Source organism: Nuphar pumila, chromosome 7 (assembly GCF_984573655.1).
Source record: "Nuphar pumila chromosome 7, dmNupPumi1.hap1.1, whole genome shotgun sequence".
Classification (NCBI taxonomy): domain Eukaryota; kingdom Viridiplantae; phylum Streptophyta; class Magnoliopsida; order Nymphaeales; family Nymphaeaceae; genus Nuphar; species Nuphar pumila.
In genome coordinates this window covers 105,632,088-105,652,117 of record NC_143255.1, presented here as the reverse complement: position 1 = coordinate 105,652,117, position 20,030 = coordinate 105,632,088, and the positions used below count along the sequence as shown (strand labels likewise).

Sequence of the window (20,030 nt, the reverse complement as noted above, 5' to 3'; positions counted from 1 at the left end):
CGAGATGAGAACTTGTCACACCCACGATATAAAGCTAGGTTGGTTGTAAAAGGTTTTAGTCAGAAGAAAGGTGTTGACTTTGAAGAGATCTTCTCCCCAGTTGTTAAAATATCTTCTATCAGAGTTGTTTTGAGCTTGGCAGCAAGTCTTGATTTGAAAGTTGAGCGTATAGATGTGAAGACATCCTTTCTCCATGGTGATCTTGAGGAAGAGATATACATGGTGCAACCTGAAGGGTTTGAGAAGAAAGAAAAAGAAGACTATGTCTACAGATTGAGAAAGAGCTTGTATGGTTTGAAACAAGCTCTCAGACAGTGGTATAGGAAGTTTGAGTCTTTTATGAGGGAGCATGGCTACAAGAAGACTACTTCAGACCATTGTATTTTTGTAAAGAAATTTTCAAATGATGATTTTGTCATTTTGTTGCTCTATGTTGATGACATGCTCATTGTGGGCAAGAACACCTCAAGAATTGCTAACTTGAAAAAAGAGTTGGGAAAATCATTTGCCATGAAGGACTTGGGAGCTGCAAGTCGGATTTTGGGCATGAAGATTGTTCGTGATAGAAAGGTAAAGAAGTTATAGCTATCAGAAGAGAAGTACATTTAGAAAGTACTTCAAAGATTCAACATGGACAAGGAAAAGACAATAAACACCCCACTTGGAGCACAGTTCAAGTTGAGTGTGAATCAGAGTCCTTCTACAGATAAAGAGAAAGAGGATATGCAAAAGATTTCATATGCTTCAGCAGTTGACAGTTTGATGTATGCAATGATGTGTATGATGCTAGATATAACTCATACAGTTGGGGTTGTTAGCAGATTTCTCTCAAATCCTAATAGAGAGCATTGGAATGTTGTGAAATAAATTTTGAGATATGTTCTAGATACAAGCAATTTGTGTCTTTATTTTGGTGAGCAGAAACCTACTTTAGTAGGTTATACAGATTCAGATATGGCAAGTGATATTGATTCTAGAAAGTCTATATCTGGATATTTGATTACTTCAGCAGGTGGTGCAGTGTCTTGGCAGTCGAGACTTCAGAAAAGTGTAGCACTATCGACTACAGAAGTAGAGTTCATTGCAGTGACAGAGGCCAGTAAAGAGTTACTGTGGATGAAGAAATTTACGCAAGAACTTGGTTTTACTCAATTGAATTATGTTTTGTATTGTGACAGTCAGAGTGTGATTCATCTTGGCAAGAATTCTACTTTTCATGCAAGGTCGAAGCACATTGATGTGAGGTATCATTAGATATGTGATGTGTTAGATGCAAAGCTACTTAAGCTTGAGAAGATTCATACAGATGATAATGGTGTATATATGATGACCAAAGAGTTGCCTTGTGGTAAGCTTGAAGTATGTTGCTTTATCGCCTGTTTGGCGAAGTCCTCCACATAGTCGGTGAGGGGGAGATGTGTTGGATTTGAGTCCCCTCCATGTGGAGGACCCGATCCAAGAAAGCTGAAGAGATGCACTTCACCTTGCATCTTTATTGAGGCTTGAAAATGAGCAAAATAGCAAGAAGTGAGAGACTATAATTGAAAAAGTGAAAAAGAAAGAAAAAGGAGAAAAGAGGGCACGATGGCCCGTATGCTTAGTGGAGTCCTTTTGGGTTTTGCTCTTTGAAGAAAAGTGAGAAAGAAAGAGAGGGAAGAGGGTTTTCTTCCTCTTGTTTTGTGTGGGGCTTCCACAAGATTGTGAGAAAGAGAGAGAGAAAGAGAGAGAGAGAGAGAGAGAGAGAGAGAAGAAAAGCTTTGATTGTTGGTGTTCTTCATCTTCTTTATTATCTCCTTGTTTTGTAAAGATTAGAGCAAAAGAGAGAGGGTTTTTGTTGTGGGAAGGTCATCACTATTGATTAGGTGACATTCTTTCACTTTCACCTCTTTATTTGCTTTGTTGTTTCTCTATTATGATGATTTGTGGGATTATTGTGGGTATGCAGTGTGTATGCCCCCTTTTAGCCATTCTTTATATCATATAGTGGAGTTGTTATTGGGTTGCTTTCAACTCCGTGATTTTTACCTCTCATTTTGAGAGGGTTTTTCACGTTAAAATTGATGTACCTCTTTTTTATTGTGTTCGTTATTTTCTTTATTATCCCTTGCTCTTGTGAATCAAAATATATATAGTATGGTATCCCTTAGATGATAAGGGATTTATTTTAGAGCTCGGGTGAAAGGAGTTATTCTATGTGTTATGTGCAAGGCATAGAAGTGTTCTTTTTTTTAAATACTTTGTTCCCATCGCCTCCATTTAAGAAGTGGTTGCATTCGGTTTGTGCTTCTTTTTCCAATAAAATCATGTAATAGTGTCTCTCCTCTCACTCTCTCTAACATGGTATTAGAACATATCTATTGTGGTTCATTATGACAGATCATTGGAACATGCTAAGGAACATTGTGAGAGTCGATCTGCGGATTGTTTGGGACCTACTTGAGATGTCTCCTAGCCCTCGGGCCTCTTTGAGTGTAGTTGCAAACCTTTGTGTTCTCTCATCATTAAATGAGTGAGCATAAGATCTTGAGATCATTTCCCTACTCTATATCTCAGAGTTCATCTGCTCTGTAACACCTGAGAATTTTTAATAATAAAGATGAAATTTATGTCTCAAATTTAGTTTGAATTTCAATTTAGATTTTAATTTCAATTTGAGGTTTGAATTTCAATTTAAATTTGATTTCAAATTTAATTTAGTAAATTGAACCCATGGGGTGGGATGTCCGAACCTATTTTCTCAAAAAATCCTAACTAGTTTAAGTTAAAGTCAACTAGCTATGAGTTTTCTTATTCTATTAAGAGACCTAGTTAGCTAATGTACCTAATGATTTTTTTATTATGTAAGAATCCTAATAAGCTAGGATTTATAAATAGACATGAAATTTAAATGAAAACCAAATAAAATTTACATTAGAAAATAATTAGAGACTTTTCTTAATTAAATTAAAAATTTAAGAGAAAAAATATAAAAAGGAGCTTCTTACTTCCTTACTATCACACACCACCCCTAGTTTCCTTTAGTTTTCTAGTTTTACTCTCTCTATTCCTTATTATCTATTCTCTATCTCTCACTCCCTCTTCCTCATTCCTCCCACATGCCCTCTTTAGAGAAGATTATTGTGGAAGCTAGTGTGGATGCATCTTAGTAGTGCATATAAAAAAATTCGGTTGGTGAATACGATTGTGAAAGAGCCTTTCTGATAGATTTTTCTATTGGAGTTAGGTACAACATAACTTTTTTCGTGTGTATAGGGCTAGATACATGAGCATGCAATGAGATAATTTTGGATGTGTATCAGCATGCATATCAACCTAAATACATGTAGAAACGGATATGGTGTAGTACATGAAGGTTTTAAAAACCAAAAATCTTTTTTCGAAAATTGATTTTGAAAAAAATGTGTTCTCTTACAGAAAAACATTGGATATTTTTTTTTATTTATGGTATGTACTATATTTCTATGTTACAGCTTGATTAGATATTTTTATGAATGAATCTGATATATTTTTAAGGATCAAAATCGTTGAATGTGTTTTCCTTATGGTCTTGATGAAAATCATGAAGTTCTTGTTTGTTTCTTGAAAACAACATGTTGTTCTATGTATTTTGGTTTGACCAGTATTGATAATAAATATGGTTCTCCAAAATCATGAACCCATGAATCTTGTAAAATTATGGGGATGTTTCAGATATATAAAAGTAATTCTCATCCAAATCCTAGACTCAGATGAGTAGTGGTTTAGGATATATGTCCACTGCAAGTTGACACAGGAATCCTATCCTAACAAGGACTTTTTAGATACAGAAAAACTTTGTAAAAATCATATATCTTAGAATACTCAAGATCTGTGAATAAGATTTTAAGATGTATTAATCTGGATATAGAAGAACGCAGAGTTAAAATCCTAATGGTTGATTCCAAATGGTTTGAAAATGAAAAATCGGGGAAGTTGCTCCAAAATTTATGATTTTCTTGAACCAGTTCTATCAATTAATAAAAACAACAGATACTACATGATTTGTAGTTCTATGTTGGAATCAAATTTAACTCTGGGTTTTTGTGAGCTTGAATCAAACATATCAATCACCTACTATAAAAATTTCAGTATTTAATTCATTTTGTATGATTTATGACTGATTTTACATTGAAAATACATAATTGGATATGATTGTTCCATGAATATAAAATAATGTGTGCTTACATAATTTTTAATTCTTGTTCTGTAATGAGACAAATTCTGGGTTTTTGCCAATATGCATGTAATATATATGAAAATCTTATAACTTAAATCGTTTTGTATGATTTATAACAACATTTACAACAACAAATAAATTTTGTGCTAACAATCCCAAATTAGGAAATTGTGTTTGAATGCATGCCATGGTTCCAAACGTGAACCAGATGAACATGGCATAGTTCTAGAAGTGAACCAGATGAACACATGATATACTGATATACAGTATATGGGCCTATTGAGATTGTGTGAATGTGTCGTCACTTGTAAACATATTTTGAATGTTATGTTATAAAGTTATATTATGCAACATGATATTATATAATATTATGATGTGTTATATGACATAAAAAGTATGATGCATTTAGATGCTCATGGACGAGCTTGTGGTTTAAAAGAATTAATGTGGTGTCATAAGTGCACGTATAAGATGTGTGGCATGTGATTATAATATCCTATAAGATAAAAGCATTCATGCACATTGGATTGCTCATGAATGGGTAAGGGGTTGAAAAGAACTCATGGGGTGCTAAAAGTCCACCAAGTTATAAAAAGAATATGCATACATACATAAAATAATGAATGTCTGGTTGGTTTAAAGGCACTAGGGTGTATGAACGTTCAACTGATTTAAAAGCACTGAAGCATGTTGAATAAGTTATAAACATGAATGAGTTAATAAAATTGTGTAACTACCATGAATGGGTAGTATGATGCTTATGCCTAAAAGGTGATGTGGAAAGATACCCCGAAGGAGTACTTGGGCTATTAAGTCATGAAGTGTTAAATGACATATGTGATAAAATATAATAGACCCTTTATATATTTTTTAAATGCAAGGCATTGCATTTCGTCACAGTCCACGAAGTTAAGGGTTAGACTATCAATATGTCTTAAGTGGTATGTATATGTCTTCTATAAAAGTTTAGGATACATTTTAGTTTTTTATGGCATCTGGGGGATCTCTCTCTCAGTCATGGACTGCCCCCATTGGATCTGTTTCAGGTAGTCACTCGTATTACTAAAGTATATAGCATAATAAACCTCTGAGTGGTCTCATCTGACTCGACGATAGTAATCAGTGATTACCCGCATGAGTGTAAGAAAGAAAAACAAAAGCCTTATATTTGAGCGCATGTATTTGTGTTAAACCTGTATTGAAAATATAATCTAATATATAAAAGCTCAATTTTGACTATGTGCCTGTTTTAAAATATGTTGCATAGATTTAACTTCTATAGTTATTCTTTGGAATGCGTCATGATTACTATATTGCATTATACGTGTTCTGAAAGATGTACATTTCATGTATACTTAGTTCTGTATATAAATGCATTGTTATCAAGTTCCTACTGAGACTCTGTGAGTCTGACCCATATATCATAATCATTTAGGTAATGAGTGGATGAGCTGAAGTGATTACGAGATGCTACGAGTGGGGGTGGACATCTAACTCAAAGATGGCCCGGCCCATTTACTAACGGACCAGATTTTAGCCTGGTTCTTAACAGGCTCAGGTTTGAAGAGCAGCCCATGGCCCAATAGGCCAATGTGAAGCAGACCAAGTCCAGCCTTGCTCAGCCCAAATCCATTTATAAATAGTAATAATTAACAAGTTCCCAACTTCCTATGCACCCAATTAATTATCTTTTTAGGCTTCATAAAATTAATATAACTAATTAGGTAAATTGTAATAGCTACCAAGTTACTATGCAATAGTTAAATTTTTTATATTATTAAACAATTAATAAATAACTCTGGCCCATCGGGCCAGCCCGGTAGCTCACAAACCGGCCCAATCCTGGCTCACATATATAACGGGTCGGGTTTCGGCCCAGTACCTAACAAGCTCATGTCTAAAACCTTGTCCCAAACCCGATCCATGGCGGGCCAGGTCGGCTTGGCCCATTGGGTTGCTTAGCCTGTTGTATACTCCTAGCTATGGGTGGTGCCAAGAACCAACTAGCTAGATATGGGATTTGTGTTGAAAACAATTTATGATTTATTAAGACTTGTTATTTTTATTAATCATATTTTCAAATAATTCAATTAATTCATGAATAGTATTGTCTTATTTCTATCTTAGATTTTGGGTCCTTGAATTGTATCAATTCATGATATGGACCTGGACTAAAATCCAATATAGAAATTGAATCCAATCTTATACTGAATTTAAATACATGTAATCTGCCCAAAATTCTAACCAAAATAAATGTTTTTGTTGTATTTCTATTTTCTTGATAAAGAGTTTTTGTTCTTTGTTGTTGCATTTGTGAAGCTAGTTCTAGTGAGCTAATATATATTAGTATTTGCGCATAAGCGAGACCCCTAGTGCTTAGTCTGGTTAGAGCATTGTCATCGATAAGGCCTTGCATTATTCAATTTAAAAAATAGCTATATTTTTTGGTTAAAATTTTAGGGTGTTATATGTGCGGCTTTCCCTTATGTTGCATCATCGCTCACTATAGTCATCGTTGATGCTTGCCCCAGTTCTGATAGAGGATCTTGTCACTTATCTATTTCAACCTCTTCTTCGCTAAACTGTAGCAATTTATCTCCACCTAGCAGATAGGTTCTTTGCCTTCCTTGACCGCGTTCAAAAGTTAAACCAGTTTTTTCCCTCTTAAGGTTGGTTATTCTCTATCTACTATTATCTGAATATCACCATTTGGGAGGTTAAATTATTGCACGAATGTTTTGATGTTCAGACACACTGATATGTGAACACCATCATTTAGAAGGTTAAGTTACTATATAAATGTCCTCATGTTTACACACATTGATACGTAAACATCATCATTTAAGAGGTTAAATTATTGTCTGAATGTCCTAATATTTGCGCACACTAATATGCGAACATCATCATTTAAGAGGTTAAGTTATTGTGTGAATGTCATGTTGTTTACATATGCAAACATCATCATTTTTGGGATTGAGTTACTGTATGAATATCATAATCTTCGCACACTCTGATATATGAATATCATTATTTGGAAGGCTAAGTTATTGTATGAATATCCTGATGTTCACATAAATTGATATGTGAACATCATCATTTGGAAGGTCAAGTTATTGCGTGAATGTCTTCATGTTCACACACACTGATATGCGAACATCATCATTTGGGAGGTTAAGTTACTGCACAAATGTCTTGATATGCAAACATCATCATTTGAAAGGTTAAGTTATTGCACAAATATCCTGATTTTTGCACTCATTGATATGTGAATGTTATCATTTGAGAGGTTAAGTTATTTTCATTCATTCAAATATTGCCAATATATCTATACATTCAAACACTATAAAAAATATGTTATTTACATAACATCTCATATTTTTGTAAAAATACATTTAAATCCTGACAATATATTCATTCTTTCAAATCCTTATGTCTATCCATATATTGATCTCATGTCCGCATAGTTTGCCTTAGATACGCATAGAGTGAGGTCCCTCACTCTCTTCACCACTTTCCTCATTGGAATTGGTGTCAAACTCCTCCTCTTCCTCACTACCAATCTCAACTACTTGGTAGATATGGAACATTTTGCAGGCATGGCCTTGGGACCATTTCTTATTATAATTGAAACATAGCTCTTTTTTATTTGTCCCTTTCATTGGGCATGAGTGATCGTTTTCACCTTGGGTGTGAAAGAGGAGACTTTGGAAAAAATTTGGCTTGGGCCTACCCAGTTTGGCCCTCTTATGGGAGTCAGCTAGGCGGTTTGGCCTCTTCATGGCCCATAGTCTCTTTTGCTTCTCCTTATGAATCTTGGCCACTTTGAAGGCCTTCTCCGGTGTCCTAACATTAGCTGCAAACACCTCGATGCATAGATGCTCACTCAACCCATCAGTGTATGAACCTAACAACATATCTGATCCACATGCGAGAACAAAGTACATAAATCCTCGAATTCGGCTTGGTACTCATCCAAGATCTTCATTTGCTTTAGGTTCTTGAGCTTCACGTGGTGATTAACCAATGTGGTTGGCTGGAGAATTGCTCCCAAATGGGTTTACCATGAACTATGTTCATCTATTGGTACTAACGTAGAAATCTGGTCTCATGTCATACAACACACCATGGCATGTAAAACAATGTGAGGAGTTGTGGCAATTCGAATCTCACCTTGGGGCACTAACACCATGGTTGTGCTCCTCGAAGCCAAAACGAGGCGGTTTCCCAAGCATGGAACCAGCGAGCTCTTAGAGATGATTACCAACACTAGCATGGTTGTTCTCCCTGTTTCTCCGCTATGTGTGCAATGACTCTAGCCGATCCGTCAACAATGCTAGAGTGTGCTCAATCCGAGTGAAGTACTTGGTGTAGATTTGTCGATCATTGTACAACTCGGCTTGTGTTTGTTTAGCCAGGGCCCAAGCTTGCTCACTATGGAGGAATGCATCTCTCTCGCACGCTTGAGAAGATTGGGGCAACTTCATTTGTGTTGAGTTGCTCTGATACCAACTTGATGGGGCCTCTATAGTTTGAGCCCTATGTAAAGAAGCTAGGGTCCAAATACAAGGTGTTCCCATGTTGTGGGACCATCAACATCCATTGTACATATCATGGTTTATTATCCAACAAACAGAAAACTTTGAGAAAAAAAAACTCCAGTAACGATGCAAGGTGATTGCACACTTTCTGCATAATGCTGCATCTAATCACCCACCATCTTTGGGATACAACTATCAGCTGTGGAGCCCAACATCAGGTAGTAGGTGATCCAGTGCAGTAGCACACTCAAAGTGTGCAATCACATTGCACCTGATCTCAATTTGAAGCAGCAGGTTCCTTAGTATGTTTAAGAAATAAAAGTACCTATACTTTGAAAATATGGCATTTTAACTTGGTTTTAATTAAACATTAGGGTGATAGAAACTTTTTCTTTTTATTATTATCCGTATGTTTTCCATATTTCCTTGTATATAATTCTGTATTTTTCATCAATGAAAAAATTTCCCCGATATTTTCCTCGCCGAGATTTTCCAGGAGGCATATGTGTTTGCAATTCATAGATTGGGCTGAATGCGCAAGAGGAAGAATGAGGTGGCAACTAAATTAGCCTGTTTTACAGGAAATGGTAGAAGAGTACGGGCAAGATCTGATGGAGGAAGCAATCAAGATGGCCGACAAGGTTGAAGAAGCAAAGGCAGCGGCGGATAATCTAGAGAATCTGTAGATGAATGGTTTCCAAAAGTTGATGAACGGCAGCTGTTTGGACGCAATGGTCTCACTATGTAACAATATTCTAGCTGCTGTTGTGTTCATTGGAGGGTAGCCTTCAATCAGTGTCCCTGCTGGATACGACAACAAAACAGATGGTGCACCATTCAGGATCAGTTTCAGTGGGTTGAAGGGCTCAGAGCCAACCTTGATCGAAATCGCTTACTCCTTAGAACAGGCAACCAAAGTAAGGAAGCCACCACGCCAACCTACCAACTCCGGTGGTTATAGTGATGGTTGTGTAGAGATCAATAAAATGTCACTTGAATGTGTAATGGGCGATGATGGTGAGATGATTTTGTGGCATCAGAGTGAACTACTGATCAAGTAAATATAATTAAGCTTGTAATAAAACCCTCTAGTTATAGAGGGAAGTGCAAATAATGAACCGCTTATGGAAGTGAGATAGGTCAGAGGTTCAGCTTTTTGGAATTCATGGGGCAACAATCTTTTAATAAATGAAAATTTTATTGAAAAATCATAGTGCTGGGTGATAAGTGATCACCTTGCAAGAAAGAAAAGAATCAACCTACCATGCAGGTTGAAAACAAAAAGAGCATTAGAATACATAGAAACATACACCCTACTTAATCGTTTTCTTGGATCTAAATGCAAGTGGAAGCAATTGTGCATTTTCCGGGGCAAAGATTTATCTTTCACCATTTGCCTCTGGTAACTAAAGCCAAGTTTTGCTTTACCAAGGTAAAAATCATCGACCCATGCTTGACCAAGTCTCTCTCTCTGAAGGCTTGGCATTTGGCCTTTGTTGTTTATATATCCATGTTGGTTCTGTACCAAGAAACTCTATTTCGAAACACAAAAAGCAGGGAAAAAAACTAAAGGAATATTGGTTTTAGAAAATCACCAATTGACCTCCGAAAAAATTGTGTATATTTCATCATGACTCATGAGTCTCAAAACTTGTACTCTCTTGTGAACACCAACTGTGCTTCTTGATGAAGCAGGACGTGATCTCAGTAAACACAATATGTGGGCCCATCCTGCCTTCATGACTTGAAGACGTGAAGAAGGCACTTTGCGAAAGTCGCAGGAGATAGAAACTCAACCAACTGTTACACCTTTCCAATAAGGAGTCTACCTGTGAAGAGACTCCTCCTACCTTGGTGTGCAAGAAAGTCAAAAGTTTGGAAAGTTCACGTTTTGTAAGAAAAGAAAGTCCTCGTAAAACTAAAGAATCCTTCTTGATGGAGTTTCCTATTTATACTCTTGTACCTGGTTGAAAATCAATAAAAGAGGGAAGAGTCTCTCTCTCGGGACGTGTAGAGAGAGAGAGAGAGAGTTTCCTGTGGACATATAGGTTCAACAAGAACCGAACCACGTAAAATTTAGTATATCGTTTCCTTATGATTATGTTTGTGAGTAAGTGTGCTAGAGGATTCGTGTTTTCCATCACCAAATTTTAGTTTTTATTACATGCAAAAACACTACAAAGCAAATTCAGTAAACTATTTAGCGGGATTTAGTTCAAACCTTTAAGCATGAACTAGAGCCCCCAGACCATTATTTGACTATACCTCATTACAGCAAAGCACAAAGTTCTTCATGCAGAACAACTTGAAGAATATTAACAAAAGGCAGCAATAAATATCTCCACGGCCTTTAGGAAGAAAACCATAAACACCCAAAAACAAAAATGAACAATCCTAATTCAACGAGAAGACTGAGTGAAACTGTAATTGGAGAACCACTGCCGAGGAGGTGGTTGTTTAAAGGCTGCTGATTTGTTGAAGAATAAGGCTGATCCAATGAAGAGGGGGGCTGATTATCTACTAAGGAATAAGGCTGAAATACTGAGGAGTATGGCCGATTTAGTGGCTCATAAGAGAAGGGTTGCTGCTGCTGCTGGCTGTATGGTTGATCAAGTACTGGTTGCACTTCATTAGGCAAGTTAAAACCAGGTAAAGGAGGAGAAGTATATGGAGGATAAGAGGAAGCTAAACCAGGAGACCCAACTGAACCGCAGCTTTGATTACTCAATTGGGTATCGCTTGCTTTCCAGACCACTTGCCCACCTTGGTCCCTGATCTGCAGATCTCCATTATCAATCATCGTAAGAGTCACTAAGCTCACTCCATTGCCATCAGTATCCCATGCTGGCCTGCTTCCGTCATAGATTTCAAGACCAAACTCAGAGAAAACCAGACTGCATGTGTTGGTGGTGCTAACAGGGGTGCACTCTGACTCCCACACTACACTGTGGCCTGAGCCAACTATCTGGATGTAACAGAAATCATCGGCGTAAATTCCGGTCTGATTCTCCGATGTTCGCCGGACGAAAATGCCATGGTACATTCCTGACGGCGATGCGATGAACTGCTGTGAGGTTCCGGCTGTTCTCAATGTAGCAGTGATATCGGGATTTGTGGGTGGTAGGTTTGAGAGGAGCTGTTGCTTGCCACTTCTCTCAATTGTGCTTGAAATGGTACTCGCTAGTGTTGGAGAAATTAGAACTGCATGGAGGCAGATAATAATAGATATGATCATAGAGGTTGTTGCTCTGCTCTTAAGCATGGCCATGAAGGCAGGGCAAAGAATAGGAATGAAGTTGGTAAGAGATATTGAGAGGAGTATTATATATAAGAGTAGTAATTGGTCATATTTAATTGGTCATATTTTGGCAATTGAGATTTGGTGCACCATCTGCGTGCAGAATGAAGTGGAGATGGTGGCAATGAACGCTGATGCTAGTGATTGCATTAGTATTTGACCTGATACCCAACTGAAAACAGATCACATCATCTGACATATGGTGCGATCCATCCTACATCCAATCCTAGCCATCCAGCCAACAGCTAGAAGCAATCCATATTCCCACCTAGATGTGGACTGATCCTAGCCGTCCAGATGTATTAGTTGGATTGATAAGATCAATCGTGGATCCTCTGACATCATATGTAAGAGGATAAGATCCTTTTTATAAAATGTGTTAAGGGCTTCGTGAGGTCTCGTGTTCTTTAGATTGGGATAAACATGTGGGGTTGTTAGATAATGGTTCAGGCCTACCAACTCCAAACTAGAGATGGAGATGGATCTGGCTTCAAAAATATTACCAGCCACAGCTTTGACTTCACAAGGACTAGCGCCACTTTGTTAGCTCAGATGAGGTGATATTCCAGATCAGTGGCGATCAGCGGCAACCAGCGGGGCTGCTGCCAATGATGTCAATAGCGACATCAGTGTGGGTCCTGCTGATTGAACAACGGACTTGATGACGGAAGTTATAGGAAATTTGTCAAGATTAACCTGATTGAGCAACAGACCGATCGAGATACTAGACTATGTGAACTACATTCTTTTTACGAATCCAACTATGTAGATGCATTCGGCATAGTGAATTTACTAGGAATAGACTGTTAGACCGTGTATTTTTTATAAAAAAAATATGATTTGTGGATGCTTGAATATTTATGAAGATTACAAGGCATTAATTTTAAAGCCTTAAAAATTCTTGTTTATGCATCATAATTGGATAATTCAATAGTTGATCCTTATAAAACCAAGCATTTAGGTCACATCTGCATGGTTAGATATTTAAGAAAAAAGAACAAAAACCGTGGTTCACACGACAGTTCTCATGTTTTCAATTCTCATATTTTAGTGACTCATATATATATATATATATATATATATATATATATATAGAGAGAGAGAGAGAGAGAGAGAGAGAGAGAGTAATAGTAGGTGATAGTTGCCAAACACTTTTCTAGACTATCGAGCTTTTAAAGAGTTGATCTATGTTTTTCTTAAATCTAACATAACAGATGTGTTCTACATACTTGATTTTATAGGAATCAACTCTTGAATCATCTGATTCCAACACATAGGTAAAATTTTATAAGGTTTAAAAATCAAGAATCTAAGATTTCATAAATACTCATTGCTTAAAAAATCATTGTTTTTTTATCCAAAAAACATGATCCAAGTGTTGTTTCCTAGCAAATGAGCCATGCCGAACACGTCAGATTTGCAAAAAACAACCTGAAACATCTGATATATATATATATATATATATATATATATATATATATATATATATATATATATTACCATTGCTACGGCACCTACTCCCACCTACTAAAATCATAGTTGTAGGCTTCATCTTCCCCATCAGACCTTACAGATGTACTCAACATAGTTTATTTTGACATAAAAATATTTTTTAGGTCATGAAATTCATGATCCATTGATTTTTGAAGATCTTAAAAAACTTATATGTATGCTATAATCACATGATCTAAAATTTATTTTCTACTATATAATGATTGTAGATCATATCTATAGGGTCTGATCAACAAAAAAAAAATGAAAATTTGAACCTTTTATTAGGTGGGAGTAGGTGCTCAGCAGGGTTGTTAAATGCGATGAGGCAAAGCGAGGCGTTGAGCCTGCGCTTCGCCTCTGAGGCGTACGCCTCTCACAACTGGTATGGAAGTGAAGCGGTGGGAGGGGAGGCAGGGAGCGGCGGAGGAGCAGTTGGTCGCAGGGTTGTTAAATGCGATGAGGCGAAGCGAGGCGTTGAGCCTGCGCTTCGCCTCTGAGGCGTACGCCTCTCACAATTGGTATGGAAGTGAAGCGGTGGGAGGGGAGGCAGGGAGCGGCGGAGGAGCAGTTGGTCGGCACGTGGCGGTGGATCCACCGGCACTTGGGGTTAGCACAGCCGACGAATCGGGCGGAGGAGGAAGACTTGGGGATGAAGGAGGGGGTTCTGGAGGTTGATGAGGGGCAATTTGCGCATCACAGCACGCCTCAGTACCTTGAGCGTGCGCCTCGGTACTGAGGCGTACGCTTCAGGTACTGAGGCGTACCCCGCTCACAACACTGGTGCTCAGCACACTATCATTTCTTTTTATATATATATATATATGGTGACCTAATCAACTTATACGCTTTTACGCACTTAACCAGGTCTGCAGAACCTTTGAACCTTCAAACACTCCGTTTTGGCTATTAATGAGCACATTTCATTTACTAAGACTTTTATAACCATAACAACTTGGTGTTGGACTCTGATCCATACACGATCCCAAATCAGTAACTGCTTAATAAAGCAGTATCTTTAAATCTCACCGTATATAAGTCCAACTCAATTAAAACAATAATAAACTTTAAGTCTAGAAGGTGACTTAATGGAACCCTACAATATGAATCCCATCATTTTCAGGTAGCCAAGTGGCATGTGACATTTCCTGAGCCAGAGTTGGCCCTCTTGAACCTCAAAGCCTGCATGAGTGCTTCCCTGGATGTGGCCTCCAACGCCCAGTTCATGTGCCCCACAACGCTAAGCATAGGGTACTCAAATTGGAGACTGTTGTAGGAATTAAGGAGGGCAGCTGTCCCTTCCCTAAGTAAGGTCCTGTACAGGTCACCCTCCCCCTGCAGACCTTTCCACAGGGTCATGTCTGTCCCGTATTTCCTTGCTGCAGGGAGCCCAAAGGCAACAGCCACTTTAGTGTCTGGTCTCACCACCCTCCAGTTGCACCTAATCTCTGGCATTGTCCAGTACCTGTGAAGGGAAGAATGCAATTGCAGACCAGCAGATGTAAGGAAACTGGCATAAAATAAGTCCTAAATGCTACTGCTACCACTTGCATAAAGCTTTATGAGCTTTGTGTCCATAGTGCGCGTTTGAAACGCAGGACAAAACCCACCCGGCGACCAAGCGCTTTCCGTGGCGTGTTGTCTTGTGTATACACGTGTATGGGTAGGAGGACTAAACTGTCTTCGCTGAGACATTTTGTCCCCTGATTTTGGGACCATGAGTCTTATCCCCTAGGGTTCAACTCTTGCACCCCGGATAAAAAAAATCCACCGGCAGCTTTTGTCCTTTGCTTCAAGCGATCCTTTAGGGCATGTTTGATACATGGGACACACCGTTCCTTGCCCAGGGCATTGTCTCATGTTTGATACGTGGGGCATGCTCCGTTCAGGATAGGACAAAGTGCATCATGTTCCATGCTTTATAAAGCATCTGTGCAGGATGCGCCACTGACGAGTCTGAGGCAAACGCCGCACAGCATTTGTCCCATGAGGCAAACACGCCCTTAGGGTGTCCTTGATTTCTTTGATCTCAAACTTGGATATGAGATGCAAGGACTTGGGAATAGGAATACATGAATTGTGGTAGAGAACGAATCACGCGACACAAGAAAGCAAGCACAGAGATATAACATGTTTCGACCCGTGTGATCTACGTTCACGAACCAAAGGAAAATATTATTCTCTCTCAAGCCCTCTCTTCATGTTTTTATATCTATTTAAGATAGAGGGCTAAGAAGCACTCTATATATAATAAGGCTACAAGTTTTTTCTTGGAGGAGATTGTCTTCCCGGGGAGTCCTACAAATATACTTAGAGTCTCAGTCACATCAATCTTGATCCGGACCTTTTTTTTATATTGTACGTCTTTAATTAATTTATCATTTCCTTCTTGAATACCTTGGACCCGATTAGATCTTGGATCTGAATCAGGTCTTGGACTTGAACATGATCGTCCAATAACACATATTGGGAGGTCTATGAGCACCACGCCAAATGCTCCCTCGTTAAATAAACGGTAATATCATTAGCGATTGGAATTTGTTTCACGGGATACAGGTTCGACATTCCCAACATAAAATACCATCTATGTTCTAGACTTACAATCATAGTGACAGTTTTTTGGGGTAAATATCATCAGCCAAACTCTTGGGATAAATTGAATTTTTTATTTTTGTCATACTTTTTAGCAAAAATATTAAATTAAAAATATAAAAATTTTTACAAAGAACACTAAAATTTTAAAATGTTAATTTCTGAGCGACATTTATCATGTTCTTATGGGCTAATGCTGATATTTGTCACTATGCATACAATATGATGCACCAAACGCAAACATTTTCTTGGGGCCTCATGCCCTTATCAAACTACTTCACTTTAAATCTCAGTAAAGGTAGGTATTCGGCCACCCAAAACCCAACAAGCATCCCCCTATCTACGTATGCCCTCGATTTACATGAAGGGCATCTTTTGCAAAAATCACTGAACATACCAGCGATTTTAGAAAAAATGTGAGCGAAATGTGAAGTTAGAAACATGATAATTGCTAAGCTATTTTTGTAAAGGAACGCCAATAATGCAAAATGCAAGGCGCAGGTGAGCATGGAAGAATTGAGATCAGCTACAATGTGATTGCCCACCATCTTCTATTGGGCCCCACAGCTGACAAGCTGTATTTCAAAGATTGTGGGTCATCAGGTGCAGCAGGGTTGGGACCAGGTGATATTGAAAATCACCATCAGTGGATGATTTTTTCAATATCAACCACAAACAGGGGTGTCAATCGGTCGGGTTTTGTTTGGACCCAGGTGAAACCAGACCCAAACCTGATTTGAGATACTCTTACTGGGTCCTGACTCGGGCTCAATCGGACCCACCATAAAAGAAACCATACCCAAATCTTATAAGGATTACATGAACCATACATATGATAAAATACTTATTTTATCTTTTTTACATTGAAAATTTGTGGATCTTAATCGGAACTCAGGTCTAGTATGAAATTTCACAAACCATACCCAGCTGCTTATATTAATCGGATCCTTTGGGTCCAACCCAAATTCTAATTGGACCTTCTTATTTATCACCAACCCTATAGAATTGGTACAGTTCGAGTCCGGGTCAAACCCGACCCATTGATACCAATCACGGTGGTAGTGCCACTTTGGGCTATAGGGAGGGCATTTCCATCCCACCAGCCCATCTTGGTGGTACAGAACGCGCTCCCACTAAATGTGTACCTGATCCCACCCGCTAAAAGGAGACATGCGTTAAATTTTTGTTAGCCAAGTACCTTTGTTGGGAATCTCGAGGAAAAGAATACCAAAAGCAGGTTGAAATCAGGAAAGCCATATGATCATAAGGGTCATAGTTAGGCTTATAACTGGTTCTTTATTCCGAGATCAAGGCATGTTGCAGTGATCGGGCCCGAGTACTTTACAAGGTGCTTGGGCCACACAAAACTAGGGGTGGCAAAATCTGACACGACCCGCCAACCTGACCTGCCAACCCGCTTCTTAGCCGGGTTCGTGTCGTAAACGGGTTGACCCGCTTAACCCGTTTATTAAACGGGTCGGGTTCATGTTAGGCGTATGCCAACCCGGCTGACCTGTTTAATAAACGGGTTAGGCGGGCGGGTCAACCCGAACCCGACCCTCCAACCCATTTACCCGACCCGACTAACCCGTTTACTCTTACCCGACCCGACAACCCGTTTACCCGAACCCGACCCACCAGCCCGTTTACCCGACCCATTTATTAAATGGGTTAACTGTGATGGGTCGGGTTCCTGTTTGCCACAGCCGACCCGTTTAATAAGCGGGTCGGGTTCGTGTTGAGGTATGCTGACCCGCCAACCCGACCCGATTGCCACACCTACACAAAACACGGAAAATCACTTGGGCCTGCAGCGATTTCTCATGCAGTAGTTTTCTGTGTAAACACAGAAAAGTGCTACGCTCGATTGTTGCACAGAAAATCGCTGCACTCGAAGCGTTTGTGTGACCACTCGGGCCTGATCACTGGATCTGCTCCACAAATCAAGTTGTCATACCGGTAAGAGCATGCAGAGGGTTGCAAGAAGGGCAGTGGTGGGAGGACAACCACGGGAGGAGTGGGGGCAGCTGGTGGTGGGGTATTATTCTCAATGGTCTTTGTGCAGAAGGCCATGGGCTGGACAGGCTGAGTGAGCAAGGTATCAACTGTGTAGTAGGCCATGTCGAACAGCCTGAAGAAGGGGCTCAAGCCCCGCGCTGGCCCAGCCTCTGCCCCGCACCACGACCCTTGGGGGCTCCCCACCACCTGAGCAAAGCAGCGGCTCATGTCAGGGTATCCTGGGAACCTCATTGCGTAGCTCCCGAACCAGTTGGTGCTCTCCTCTTTCCACACACCCACCTGCCCCTTGTCATCGGCACAGACCAATGCTACCTGCACCCCTGCAAATGCATGAGAGCACAACGAGCATTTCAGCATGCGGAGTTCTGGACGCCAAGATGGGTCGGTGCAGTGCCTGACCATGTGCATGTAAACTAAGGTGACGATAATAATAGTGGTGGTGGTGGTGGTGGTGAAAATAATGGTAAAGGTGAAGATGTTGGTGAGAGTAGATCCCCTAAATAAGTCAAACTAACCAAACATAGTGTCTTAAAAGTCAACTCGTTCTTGTGGTGCCCCAAGGGTGGTTGGCGTAGTGGGCTGGGGCCTTAGCTGTTACACCGCCAGTCAAGGTTTGATTCTCATGAGCAATATCGCCCGGCCCCTCTGGGCAAGCCAATGTTAGCATAGGCCCTGGGAACAGTGGTCCTAGCTTCCGAGTTTTACACTGCCAGCACGACAACCGTCCAGAGCGACCAGGTCTTCGGGTCATAAATTAAAAAAAAAAACAAAACTCGTTCTTGTGGCGAGCTGCGAGGATGGATCAAGTGATTTGATAAAACACATTTTTGTGTTTTGAAATCACCAGCTTCCATGACTTCAATCACCACCTTCCTTTTGTGAAATAATGACATCAGCACTTTTGGTGGCCCCCACTGCTGCACAATGAATGGTGATAATTGAAGGCATGAACGGTGAATTTAAAACACAAAAAAGTTGTGTTTTATTAAATCACCTGATCTGTCCAGTCCTTAGATCAAACTCATGGCAAGCCTAGTTAAACAAGCCGAGCTCATCTCGCCTGTTTACCAAAACAATTACATTTTTCAAAATTTAAAATGATAAACTTTGAACACTTGACCTAATGACTGCAGTTCAAACTGATTCATTTACAAAAATAAATGCATTATTCCAAATCTTTAAGCAGTAGTAGTTAAACTAAACTTTTTTGCTTGCAACCCAAACACTCGACTTACTAGTTAATAAGTCCATATGAGCCTAGCTGAACCGAGCACCCCTAGTTCGAAAAACCAATGTTCAAGACGGCTTGCCAAGCTTATTTCAGCAACCAACTCCTTAAGACCTAAGCTGAGCAGCGGACAGCTCATTCCTTTTCTCAGCCGGTTATGGGAGTGATGCTGATCATGGGGTGACGGTACCTGTGAAGAAAGTACATGAAGGCAAGATGGTTTTGCTGGATAGTTAGGATTGAATGTATGATGGAATCCATCCTTTTTTCAAATGATGGGATCATTGTTCAACTAATTGCTTACCATAAAGAGGATAGTCGAAGAAACTCAGCTGCCCATCCTTGCATTGGTCACAGAAAACGCTGCCGGAGACCACCACATCTGCCCGCGTGCTCTCCGTGGCTAAGCATATGAGAAGCAGACAGAGCAAAAGAGACTTGCAGAGAGAACCCATTTGAGAGAGAGACAGAGAGAGGTGGGGGTTGTGTGTGAGCTCGCTTTGTTACTTTTGTAAATGAGAAATCACATGTAGATTAATTGTGAAAGAAGAGGGGTCGTTGAGTGGTGAGCAAACGAATTAATTTTGGTTGTGGTACGTTGAATTTCATGTGTAGTTTTACAGATGAATTAGTATTGCGAGAAAAAGATCAGAAGAGGAAACTACCCTG

General features: G+C 39.5%; 1 protein-coding gene across 1 annotated transcript; it reads right to left on the bottom strand.

Annotated features, from left to right (window-relative positions):
- Window positions 1-14,422: 14,422 nt before the first annotated feature.
- Window positions 14,423-19,816, bottom strand: LOC149832767 (uncharacterized). Its single transcript, XM_090013301.1, has 3 exons — window positions 19,666-19,816; window positions 18,072-18,453; window positions 14,423-14,987 (listed from the first exon to the last, which is right to left on the bottom strand). Exons 1-3 carry the CDS (start codon window positions 19,814-19,816, stop codon window positions 14,642-14,644), a joined length of 879 nt encoding a protein of 292 aa, XP_089869427.1. The 3' UTR covers window positions 14,423-14,641.
- Between the last annotated feature and the right edge of the window lie 214 nt (window positions 19,817-20,030).

Coding starts and splice junctions, on each gene's coding strand:
- LOC149832767 (XM_090013301.1), bottom strand. CDS start 19,816: ATGGGTTCTCTCTGCAAGTCTCTTTTGCTCTGTCTGCTTCTCATATGC. Junction 18,454..19,665: donor CTTCGACTATCCTCTTTATG/GTAAGCAATTAG, acceptor ATGCATTTGCAG/GGGTGCAGGTAGCATTGGTC. Junction 14,988..18,071: donor CCCTCTGCATGCTCTTACCG/GTATGACAACTT, acceptor TTCCCTTCACAG/GTACTGGACAATGCCAGAGA.